Source organism: Bombina bombina, chromosome 2 (assembly GCF_027579735.1).
Source record: "Bombina bombina isolate aBomBom1 chromosome 2, aBomBom1.pri, whole genome shotgun sequence".
NCBI classification, from domain to species: domain Eukaryota; kingdom Metazoa; phylum Chordata; class Amphibia; order Anura; family Bombinatoridae; genus Bombina; species Bombina bombina.
In genome coordinates, this window is record NC_069500.1 from 121,133,890 (window position 1) to 121,147,011 (window position 13,122).

The 13,122-nt window shown below is 39.5% G+C and overlaps 1 protein-coding gene and 1 long non-coding RNA gene across 2 annotated transcripts in view; one reads left to right on the forward strand and one right to left on the reverse strand.

Moving 5' to 3' along the window:
• Positions 1 to 831: 831 nt before the first annotated feature.
• On the reverse strand, positions 832 to 7,704 carry LOC128647684 (uncharacterized). Its single transcript, XR_008400381.1, has 2 exons — positions 7,589 to 7,704; positions 832 to 1,409 (listed from the first exon to the last, which is right to left on the reverse strand). It is a non-coding gene; the product is annotated as an uncharacterized LOC128647684 (long non-coding RNA).
• Positions 7,705 to 8,346: 642 nt separating this feature from the next.
• FBXO4 (F-box protein 4) overlaps positions 8,347 to 13,122 on the forward strand; it is a 104,960-nt gene continuing 100,184 nt past the window's right edge. Inside the window, exon 1 of the mRNA XM_053701242.1 lies at positions 8,347 to 8,811. Within this exon, the coding sequence (XP_053557217.1) occupies positions 8,620 to 8,811 (192 nt within the window). The 5' untranslated portion in view covers positions 8,347 to 8,619. The remainder of the gene's footprint in view (positions 8,812 to 13,122) is intronic.

Here is a 13,122-nt window from a genome sequence, read left to right on the forward strand (position 1 = left end):
TTTAGCATACTTACATATGCTACTGTGTAGGATCCCCCCCTTAGCCCCCAACCTCCCTGATCCCCCCCAAAACCGCTCTCTAACCCTCCCCTCTACCTTATTGGGGGCCATCTTGGGTACTGGCAGCTTTCTGCCAGTACCCAGTTTGCAATAAAAAGTGGTTTTTTTTTTTTTTTTTTTTCTGTAGTGTAGCTTCCCCAACCCCCCTCCCCCCCCCACAGACAAACCCCCACCACCTTGCTGATCGTAAAAAAATTTTGACATTTTTCACATTTTTTATTTTCAGCATTTTCTGTAGTGTAGCGGTTCCCACCCGCTCCCTCCCCGTGCACGCGCCCTCCCCCACCCTCCCGTGCACGCGCGCGCGCCAGTGCGTGCCCCCAGCCACCCCCGCCCACGATCCCGCCCCCCTTCACATAATCAGGGCCATCGATGGCCGCCACCCGCCTCCTGGTCCGGCTCCCACCCACCAACGCAGCAAGCCACCGATCTCCGGTGCAGAGAGGGCCACAGAGTGGCTCTCTCTGCACCGGATGGCTTGAAAAGGTTATTGCAGGATGCCTCCATATCGAGGCATCACTGCAATAACCGGAAAGCATCTGGAAGCGAGCAGGATCGCTTCCAGCTGCTTTCCACACTGAGGACGTGCAGGGTACGTTCTCAGGCATTAACTGCCTTTTTTCTGAGGACGTACCCTGCACGTCCTCAGTCATTAAGGGGTTAAAACATTTACAATAATTTCTAAGGGGAATTGTGATTGTTCAGGACGAAACTAAAATGTCCTCCAAATCCATATTTTGGATTCGACAAAAGTACAAAAACACGTATTAATGCAAAGAAAAACATTTTTATTTCATTCACAATAATGTAAAATGCAATACATTTTAAATAAGAAAAAGTATTGAACTGAGAAGCAGCTAACAATAAAAGATGTATTGAAAGCTAAGAATGTTTTTTTCCCAATATTAAAATAGCTAAATGTAAGAGTAAAGTTTTAATGTCAATAAAGCAAATGGTGCAGCCATGTTGTAACCTAGTTTCCATCTCTGATAAAGCCACATAGGAGCAGTTATAAATGGGTCACTAGAACCAGTGATTGTGTCTGCACTTTTATCAGGCATTGTCCATGAATCAGAACAAGATAAATTATGACAAGTATATTGCAAAGTTTTTTTTACAGCAAATAATTAAATATTTTATATTGCAATACTGAAGTGTTTAATCTTTAAAATGATAACAAGATATAGAAGTGCGATAACAACGTTTCATTCCCAGCACATTGAGTATCACAAAGCTGTCTTTCTAAAACAAAACGTGCATACTTTGTTGTCGCATAATTGTAATATTTACTCCGTCATATCCAGCATTTATTTGTAAAGGTTTAGGAGCAGGGATTAGTTAGAAGGAGTCTGTAAAAATGAATTTTCTATTAAAAATCATGTAAAAACAAAAAATGCACAAATACATAAAATAGACAACTTTGTATTATAGTCAGTGGCGTAAAGGTGACAAGGAACAGTAAACACCATATAAAATATTAGTTAAGCATGGTTGTGCATTATTATGTACTTTCATTATTAAAGCAACAGTCAATTCCCAAATTGTTATTGTATAAAAAGATAGATAATGCCTTTACTACCCAATCCCCTAGCTTTTGCAAAACTGGGGAATGAGTAATAAAGGGATTATCTATCTTTTTAAACAATAAACATTTTTGAGTTGACTGTCCGTTTAACTGTGCTGTCTCTTCCTGTCATTTCTTGCAGCATGCTGTAGTTATCATGAGATTATCTGTGTATGCAACTATACTAAAATAAGTGTCACATGTCACCCCCAAGGCATAACATGCTGTAATCTGAGATGTCATCACAGAAAATGCAGCATGTCTGCAGAAAGAATAGGACACATGCAGGATGTGTTTGCGCTTTCACTTTGCAGCACTGCTCCACATTAGACTGTTCTCTTCAAACAGGCCTTTGCTCTGGCTGCACTGTGTAAGTTTTCCTAAACACAGTGCATCCAGAGCAAAGTGCTGTTTGAAGAAAACAGTCAAATATGGAGCAGCGCTGCAAAGCAGCAGAGCATTTATTGTTTATTGGCTCTCGGGGATTTTTTTCAACCCTCCCCTAGCCTCTCCTGATCTGCAAAGTTTTAACTTCTAAATGTAAGATGTTCTTGTGAGCACTGTGCCTTTTTTATTACTACATTTCTACCTTGTGATGTTAGATTAAGAGAAAAGGAAACACATTTATATGAGACATTTCTAAAAAGCTTTACTCTAAACTTAATCAACAAATTGCAATTGAGCTGGTGCTTAAGTGCAACTGCCTAATTTAAATTTTATTTCTAAATGACCTACAGAAAATTTGTCTCAAAAAAAAATCTCATTGCAGAAAGTGAAGAAAGGTTCTGCCTATGGGCATGTCACCTATCTCAGTACTGCAGTTATCATGAGATTGTCTAGTTATATGACAATCCTACAATGAGCCTCACATGGCCCAGTGGGAAAGGAGACCAGAAATCCCACTAATTGCATACTGTAGCTATAACAAGATAATGCTACAGTGAGACTACCATGGCATTTCAGAGTAGACCCTAATTAGTTACAACAAGGTAGAACAGGAACACAAATTTTATCAGGACTTTTCAGTGGGTGTATTCTTGAGCTGCTCTGCAGTGCCAAAATCCTGTAAAATGTGTACATATGTTTGGCAATGTGTGATTTAATTGCTAATATATATCATGCAGATAGAGAGAAAGGGACAGCAAGAAAGAGGAAGAGTGAGAGAGAGAGAGAGAGAGAGAGAGAGAGAGAGAGAAAACAAGATACAGCAAGAGAGAGAAAGTAAGCGAGAGTGAAAGAAAGAGAGACAGCAAGAGTGAGAGAAAGTGACAGCAAAAGAGAAAAAATCAGTGAGAGACAGTGGGAGTGTGACAGGGAAAGAGTGAAAGTGACAGCAAACGAAAAAAACCTTAGAGAGCGATAGCAAAAGTGTGACAGCAAGAGAGAGAGTGTGACATTGAGAAAGTAACAGCAAAAGAGAGAAAAAGCGTGACAGCGTGTGAGAGTGACAGAGTGAGAGTAACAGCTGGAAAGAGACAGCGAGTGTGACAGCAAGTGTGAAAGACAAAGCAAGAGAAAACGACAGTAAGAGAAAAGGGACAGCATAAGACAGAGAAAAAAAGCGTGAGAGTGTGACAGCAAGAGAGGCAGAGAAAGCAAAAGTGAAAGAAATGAGACCAAGAGAAAGGGACAGTGAGAAAGTGACATAAATGAGAGAGAGATAAAGCATACAGCAAGAGAGTGACAGAGTGAGAGGCAGCATGAGACAGAGAAAGACAGAAAGAGAGTGAGAGAGCGCGCAAGAGAAAGTGACATCAAAAAAAGAGAAAAAGCATGAGAGTGACAGTGGGAGAGAGTAAAAGCGTGAGATAGGAAGTGAGAGGCAGTTACAGAGAAAATGCAAGAGAGGCAGCGTGGGAGAGAGACAGCGTGAGAGAGAGAGCGCGAGAGAGAGAGGAGGCGTGAGAGAGAGAGAGAGAGAGAAGGCGTAAGAGATATAGAGAGAGCCAGCGTGAGAGAGAGAGAGAGAAAGAGAGACAGCGTGAGAGAGACACAGCGTGAGAGAGAGAGACACAGCGAGAGAGAGAGAGAGACAGCATGAGAGAGACACAGCGTGAGAGAGAGAGAGAGCGAGGAGGCGTGAGAGAGAGAGAGAGATAGGAGGCGTGAGAGAGATAGGAGGCGTGAGAGAGATAGGAGGCGTGAGAGAGATAGGAGGCGTGAGAGAGATAGGAGGCGTGAGAGAGAGCGAGAGGCAGCGTAAGAGAGATAGAGAGAGCCAGCGTGAGAGAGAGAGAGACAGCGCGCGAGAGAGACAGAGTGAGAGAGACAGCGTGAGAGAGAGAGAGACACAGCGTGAGAGACAGCGAGAGAGCGAGAGAGAGAGAGATAGGAGGCGTGAGAGAGATAGGAGGCGTGAGAGAGAGAGAGATAGGAGGCGTGAGAGACAGAGACAGCGTAAGAGAGATAGAGAGACAGCGTAAGAGAGAGAGAGAGAGAGACAGCGTAAGAGAGAGAGAGAGAGAGAGACACAGCATGAGAGAGAAAGTAAGAGAGTGAAAGAAAGAGAGACAGCAAGAGTGAGAGAAAGTGACAGCAAAAGAGAAAAAGCATGAGAAAGAATCAGTGAGAGACAGTGGGAGTGTGACAGGGAAAGAGTGAAAGTGACAGCAAACAAAAAAACATGAGAGAGCAATAGCAAAAGTGTGACAGCAAGAGAGAGAGAGACAGACAGCATGAGAGAGAGAGACAGCATGAGAGAGAGAGAGCATGAGAGAGAGAGAGACAGCATGAGAGAGAGAGACAGCATGAGAGAGAGAGAGCATGAAAGAGAGAGAGGCAGTGTGAGAGAGAGACACACAGAGTGAGAGGCAGCGTGAGAGAGTGACAGCAAGATAGAAAAAGAATGACAGAGGGACAGAAGAGAGAGAGTCAGGGTGAGAGAGAGGCAGCATGAAAAAGTAAAAGCGATAGAGAGGAAGTGAGAGGCAGTGACAGAAGAAATACTAGAGAGAGGCAGTGTGTAAGAGAGTGACAGCGTGAGAGGCAGTGTGAAAGTGATAGCCACAGAGAGGGAGAGAGAGAGAGACACACATACAGGTACACTGTGTGCCTCTGTCTCTTTTTCTGTCACTCTCTCTGTCAGTTTCACTCTTGCTGTCTCTATCAATCTCTCGTACATTGTCACTCTCTCTTGCTGCCACTGTCTCTCTGCCTCTCGCTTTCTCTCACTCTCTCCTGCCGTCACACTCACATGCTTTTTCTGTCTTTTGCTGTCACTTTCTCGCTGTCACACTCTCTCTCTTGTTGTTACTCTCTTACGCCATCACTCTCTCTCACTGTGTGTCTCTCTTTTTCTGTCACTCTCTCTTACGCCTTTTCTCTCCCTCTTTTTCCGTCACTTTCTCTATTGCTATTACGCTTTCTCTCGCTGTCCCTCTCTCTTGCTCTCAAGAGTTAAAGAATTGGTAAACTGTACATGTTTTTAAATCAAGGCTGGAATCTAAGTGATATTTTAGAGGGACGTTAAATAGATCACTTCTAATGAAGATGCGCAGTAATTTACTTTTTAATCTAGCCGTGCCATTTTAATACCCCTTTCTCCAGTCGGCCACTTTAAAAATCTTTTTTTTTTTTTGTGAGCTAACGGTTTGAACTGTTCTCAAATCAGCGCTCTAGCCGTACGGAACTTTTTTGTAGCTAGAGCATTGATTGGAGCGTGGGGTATTGGAATGGTAAGGCTAGATTATAAAGTAAGTTATAGCTCATCTTGATTAAAAGTGATCAATTAAAGGGTTACGAGCCATCTGGTTAAGCACCTGGGTAGTGCTTGGAGATTGGTGGCTAAATGTACCCACCAATCAGCAAGCGCTATCCAGGGTGCTGAACCGAAAATGGGCCGGCTCCAAAGCTTACAGTCCTGCTTTTCCAAATAAAGATACCTAGAGTACGAAGAAAAATGGATAATAGGAGTAAATTAGAAAGTTACCTAAAATTGCATGCTCTGTCTGAATCATGAAATAAAAAAAAATTAGGTTCAGTATCCCTTTAAAGTCCATGTAAGATATTGCTTAGATTCCAGACCTGATTAAAAACATGTAAAGTTTAGCATAACTAACGCTTCTCCAACAGTCATACATAGATTATTATGCCCAAGGTAGTTAAGATATATAGTGATAATCAGGACCGTCTTTAACACAGGGCAAAAGGGGCAGCTGCCCAGGGCCCAGTTTCTGTTGAGGGGCCCAAGAGTCCTAAAAAAAAAAAAAAAAAAAAAAAAAAAATTTTTTTTTTTTTTTTTTAATGGTTCATACCAGACTGCTGATGTGACATGGGGAACACACACATTCTATCCTAATACAAAGTACTCTGTGTATATATATATATATATATATATTTTTTTTTTTTTATTTTATTTTTTTTAAACTGTGCCAGACCGTGCTGGTGTCATGTGACATGCCAAGCTATTGCCATGTGCTGTTTTAGATGTGCACTGTGCAGCACTGAATGCTAAGCCCTAACTCGGCATCCAGCCATTCCCACTGCATAATAAAAGGTCCTACTGGGGTTACCACTATTACCAGGTCACTGCTCTAGTTGTGGGGATTGTTTCTGGGTAGGGCTGACTGTAGGCGCATGCAGCAGAAAGCTGGAGCGGCAAGCACGTGAGGATTTGAGCATCTGTGCAGCTGCACACACTGCTCTCTTCAGTCTTGAGGCTGTGCAACTCATCTCACACTGTATCCATGCAGCCTTGGACAGACAGCATCCAGTCTGCTGGTCCCCTTAGCCCTGCTCTTTCTGCTGTGGCCCTAAGATCAACTAACTGAAGTTTGTTAGGGGAACAGTGCTTTGTAGAAAGGTGTCAGTGGGAAGAATAAGTGAGTGCACACACACCCCTCCCCATGCAGCATTGTCTAGTGCAAGGTTAGAGGTAACTTGTTCCTAGCAAAGAAGTGACATGTGCTGCTGTGGCTGATGTATAGTGTCATGCTGATACTTCACACATTAATGTAAGGTTTATTTTTATAGTTTTTGTTTTCTCTCTGTCTCAGATTTTACAGCTTACCATAGTAGTTCTGCTGTTCCAGTCAGTAAACTTATACTGCACATCCATGCTTCCTCCTTTACCTTGCTTTGCTCCTGTTGGCTGCCCTAAATCTCTTTAACCAACTAACCTCACACCAGAATCACATTCAAAAGACTATTAAATGAATCCACAGTGGAGGAATTTATATATTTATTTACTTATTAGTACTGCTTAGGTCCAGTTTCACATATTGCAATTTATTTCATTTTTTTTAAATGATTAGCTCAGTAGTGGATAATCCACTGCTGGGCTAATAATAAAAAAAAAATGATTTAGTTGTTTTTTGGGATGTTGGGGTGGAGAGCGAAATTGCATGGGGGGGGGCAAGAAAATTTTCGCCCAGGGTCCAGTCAATATTAAAGACGGCCCTGGTGATAATATATGCTTGTTAAATAGGACATTAAACACTAAATAAATGCTAGATAGAATGATGCATTTAAAGAAAAAATTAGTTTGAGAATAACATGTAGCTGTATTTTTAAAGTTTTATTAGCTGTTTAAATATTGACAAAATAAGTGCAAAGTTTTAGTGGCTATAAAACAAAGGGAGCTGCCATGTTGTAACTTAGGTTACCTTCTCTGCTGTAGCCAACTAGGGACAGTTATAAATAAGTAACAAAAGTGTGCAGCCAATGGCTGTGTGGAATATAACAGTGTTCTACACTTCCATTTCTAACAGGAACTGAAAAGCTCACAATTTCATAATGGAATTACAGGAAAAGGGGACAAAATAAATAATAAAAGTATATTGCAGAGTTTTTTTTATATATACCATTTATCATTTTATATTACCATCTCAAAGTGTTGAATGTTCCTTTAAAAGGACAGTATATACCAACTGTCATATAACTGCATGTAATAGACACTAGTATAAAGAAGAATATGCACAGATACTGAACAAATAATCTAGTATAAAACTTTTTTTTTAAACTTACTTAGAAGATCCCAGTTTAGCACTATTGATGAGGTAAGGCTGGGACACCCAGTGAAAAGGACTGGGAAAACAGGAACAGCAGACAATCCATCCCCCTTCCCTGCATATGAAAAGACAGATTATACAAACAGGAGCCGCAGGGGTCTGTAGACATCGGTATACATCTAAAACTTTGGGGCTTTGTTAGGAGTCTGAAAATCAGCACAATGATATTTAAAAATCAGCAAAATTAAACATTTTTACAAAAAAACACTCCCAGGTGGGCTATATAAAAGGATCATGTACAAAACATGTATGCAAAGAAAATTCTAGTGTACAATCTATTTAACCATTTCCTGTTCTTATGCTTTTATATCCATTTTAAATACAAGTTTAAAATATATAGCTTAATAAATCTAGCTAAATGTCACTAATTATGTAATGACCACAAACATATACAAGACAACAATTTGTGTATATAAATAGTTAGCAGATTCAGTTGTACTTATCTTAGTGATTTTCCATTACTCATCTGCAATCCAAATACAAAAATGAAGAAATAAAACAAATGTTGGGCTCCATATGTAATCTCACTACCTTGCCACATTCATAAACTCAGATAACCACTCCTGACCAATCACACAGCTGCAGATGTAAAACAGAAGTTTTTTTTATTGATTTGAGTATCCCTTCTGCTTCCTCAACTCTCTCATACCATGTGATCACTGCAAGTCACGTGACTGCTGTAACGTCAGAAGGTCCTTTAGAGGAATGGAATCTAGCTGCTACCAAACACTCCTGACTTTTTCCCATCTGAATCTTGACTTTTCCACGAGGTCACGTGACAAAATATACTTCCTAACCACCAGCCGAAACCAAAACGTGGCCACGTGGAAGTTTCTAACAACAATGTTACGTCAAATGAAGAAAAAAAACAAGGAAGTATCGGGCTAGCAGAGCCTCCGGAAATTCCCAGCAAGCACTGACCTACCTCATTGTTACCATGGGGTGTGTCTGTCGTCCCTGGCCCTGGACAGAGTAACTCTCCTCACCATGGCGGAAGGTGGTTTAGCGATAACTGAATGGGGTCGGCTGGAGTCTGCAATCATCAGCGGTCTCAGGCATCTGAGAGATCGGTACCTACAGAGATCGCGTGTCTGGGGAGAGCAGAACAGAGATGTCACTGAAAGGGAACTATCAAGTGACAGCAGCGACCTGAATTTGACTTCCCTCTGTGGGTTACCGGTGAGCAACAGAGAGATCTAAGTTTTATTGAGCCGTTACAGTGTGATAAGGCTGCAAGTGAGTGTGTGCTCTAGTGACTATGAACAAAAATTCTGGGTGATAACTTCATCTGTGGGAAGAAAGTGACTGAATGTTGCTTGCAACTGACAGATCCCTGAGTGCACGAGATTTGCAAGTCCAGGAACCAGGGAGCAACTCTTCCTAGGATAACTTAAAGGGACACTGAACCCATTTTTTTTCTTTCATGATTCAGATAGATAGAGCATGACATTTTAATCAACTTTCTAATTTGCTCCTATTATCACATTTTCTTCATTCTCTTGGTATCTTTATTTGAAATGCAAGAACGTAAGTTTAGATGCCGGTCCATTTTTGGTGAACAACCTGGGTTGCTCTTGCTGATTGGTGGATAAATTCATCCACCAATAAAAAAGTACTGTCCAGAGTTCTGAACACCAAAAAATGCTTAGATGCATTATTTTTTAAATAAAGATAGCAAGAGAACGAAGAAACATTTATAATAGGAGTAAATTAGAAAGTTGCTTAAATTTGCATGCTCTATCTGAATCACAGAATAAAAAATTTGGATTCAGTGTCCCTTTAAGGGACATAAACCCCCCCCCCCCCATTTTTCTTTCATGATTCAAAAAGAGCAAGCAATTTTAAACAACTTTATAATTTACTTCTTTATTTTATTTGCTTCATTCTCTTAATATCCTTTTGCTGAAAGCATATCTAGATAGGCTCAGTAGCTGCTGATTGGTGGCTGCACATAGATACCTCGTGTGATTTGCTCACCCATGTGCATCACTATTTCTTCAACAAAGGATATCTAAAGAATAAAGCAAATTAGATAATTATATTACAATGTTGTTTAAAATTGTATTCTCTCCCTGAATCATGAAAGAAAATTTTGGGTTTGGTGTCTCTTTAGGTCTCCCAGCATATGTGACAGCTCACATTAATTTGCTGGCTATTGATTGTTTCTTGTATATTTGACAGCACTCTGTGTAGGGAGCTAGTTAATGACAGATCCCAGTGTGATAGTCTGTTTTGTGTGAGGGACAACTCACTGAGTTCTGCTCCATTTCATTTTCCTTCTGACACCTGCAGACTGATTGCCATCTCACTAAAGGCCTTATGAGCGTCTATAACATGTTACTGGGAACATATTACTGTGACAAAATATTTATTATACAGTGCCACTTTAAGTCACTTGTATTTACTAACATGTTGCTTTAAAGGGATACTGAACCCAAATTATCCTATTATCAATTTTTCTTCATTCTCTTATTATCTTTATTGGAAAAAGCAGGAATGTAAGCTTAAGAGCCGGCCCGTTTTTGGTTCAGGACCCTGGATAGCGCTTGCTGATTGGAATGCTAGACTTTCTCAAAAAACAAAACAACAAACATACAAAATTAATTAAGATTGTGTTAGGGTTAAAGGTTAATGAAACCCCAAATTTTTGTTTAAAAATTTAGATAGACCATAGAATTTTAGACAACTTTCCAATTTACTTCTTTTATCAGTTTTGCTTAATTATCTTGGTATCCTTTCTTGAAGGAGCAGCAATGCACTATTGGGAGCTAGCTGAACATATTGGTAAGCCAGTGGTAAGAGGTATAAATGTGCAGCCACCAATTAGCAGCTAATTTCCAGCTCCCCAGCCTAGATAGATATGCTTTTTAACCAAGGATACCAATATAATTAAGCAAATTACATAAAAGAAGCAAATTGGAAAGTTGTTTACAATTGTATGTTCTAGCTGAATCATGAAAGAAAATGTTTGTGTTTCATGTCCCTTTAAAGGGATAGTCTAGTCAAAATTAAACTTTCATGATTCAGATAGAACATGCAATTTTAAGTAACTTTCTAATTTATTCCTATTATAGATTTTTCTTCGTTCTCTTGGTATCTTTATTTGAATGTAAGTATAGGAGCCGGCCCGTTTTTGGTTCAGCACCTGGGTAGCGCTTGCTGATTGGTGGCTAAATTTAGACACCAATCAGAAAGTGCTACCCAGGTGCTGAACCAAAAATGGGCCGGCTCCTCCTATGCTTAGATTTTTACTTTTTCAAATAAAGATACCAAGAGAACGAAGAAAATTTGATAATAGGAGTAAATTAGAAAGTTGCTTAAAATTACATGCTCTATCTGAATCGTGAAAGTTTAATTTTGACTAGACAATTCCTTCAAGATGGTTATGTATAATAAGTAGCAGATCAATGTCCTGAACTCAAAACCGTTCACATTTTTGCCAGGTCACTGAACCATAATACAAACATTATAAATGTGTGATTAAAGCTGCTAGTATAACATGGAGAAATAACAGGAACAGAAAAGAATAATACAGCGCTAAAATCCAAAGGTTTATCTAAGCCACTCTCCTGCCACCTCCCCTAGATGGCAAAATTATAAAACTCAACAAAAAACGTAAATGAGAGGGCGCTAAAAGCTAAGAGAAACCAACACACTTAATCAGCATTAATTAGGCATCCATAATAAAGAAAAGAATACACCAAGTAATTTAAAAAGTTTTACTATCAAAAATAAATTGCACAATATGCGGGACGTCTCCCTGCAGAGGATAAATATTACAAATAAAATAAATCAAAAGAAAAGTACTATATGGAATACCACCCTAAAAATTAAAAATGTAAAAAATGAAAAAATATCAAAAATCAAAAAACAAAAAACAAAAATCTAAAAAACAATATTGCTGGCTAAGAGAATGTCCAATCTAAGGAAACGTCACATGTTCCTCTTTGTTGCTGTGGGATCCAGTGTATATCAGGGTTGGAAAACAAATGTTGCTGATTAGAAAGTGTCAATATAGTAGTTACTCCTTATGTTTGTATCAACTCTTCAAGTGTTAACACATATAGCAATTGTTTCCCATAATCTTATGTGTAGGCCAAAATACTGCTTCAGTATATGCAGAATGTGCAGTAGGTGGGACTTTGTTTATCAAAAAGGTATATTTGGATCACTACAGATAAATGAATATTGACTCTGTGAGCCTTGTTCGATAGTCACTAATTATTAGTATTTGTATACACTTCTCACCTTAACAGCCTGCTGTATGACATTTTACTTAGCAAAAATTACTTATACTTTTTACCGGAACTTTTCCTCGCCAAGCGCGATGACACTCTTAAGCGGCTGTGTGCCAGATGATCGCTTGTGACAGGCAGCTTGGGGTAATACCGGAAACTTTTCCTCGCCAAGTTCGATGACAATCTTGAACGGCTGTATATCAGATGACCACACTTGACAGGCAGCTGGGGTAATGCCGGAATCTTTTCTTCTCCGAAACCGTTACCTCTCCAGTCAGCGTCTTTACAGATTTTCACCTCCGTTGGTTGTATGCAGCTGTAGCAAAAGGGTAATCAGCTGAGCTGATATTGTGAAGCAACCTCCGCTCTTAGCGTATTCCACGCGCGGGTAATCTACTAGGTACCTAGTTGTAAGTTCTTGACAGGGTCAGCAACTCTCTTTCTCTACGCGTTTCACCCGTGTAGATGGGCTTTCTCAAGATGACAGTTGCTCCCGGAACTCATGTTTAAAAATCCGCTGCTGTGTTTCAATTGGATGATCATTTTCCTCAATTAGATCTTAAGGTGAGTTGCTAGTTAAGGTGGTATGTAGAGATCCAGAACAAAATTTTTTTGCTGCAACATTTGAATATTAGTCATTTAAAGGAGTTTCTATAAGTTTTTACTGGCCCCAGGAAATTTCGATTATTTGACATGGGTTATATCCGTACATTAAAGTTTTTCTTCAAAATACTATTTGAAGTATAAAGTGCTAAATGCATTAACAGAAAAAACATTATTAGGGTGGTATATTCCATTAGGTGGTATTCCAAAGTTTAAAAATTACTCTAAATTTACTCTATAGTTTAAACAATTTACTCTAAATAAAAGGAGTTAGTAATCAGATTGTACTCTGTATTCTTTACTGGCTTCTAAATGTGATATCTTTTATGGACTTTATTTATTAGAATTTGTTCTCCTGAAGGTACATTTTAAGATGTATAGCAGTACTGTTAAATGGTCCATGCCTGGCTTTGTCATAGAATTGTGTTATTGTTTTTTTCGGTAGTACATATTATTAGAAATCTGGGAAAGTTATTTGTATATAAAAAACAGAAGATGTGAATTGGTCACTTTGGGCTTATACTTTACATATAGTCTATAATTTGGGGGGTCTCTCTTGCTTTTAGACTCCTAGAAATGGTGATAGGTCCATTTCTGAATTCAGACCTCTTGGATGGAGGGTGTCAAGTTGATATATGAGCTCAGATTC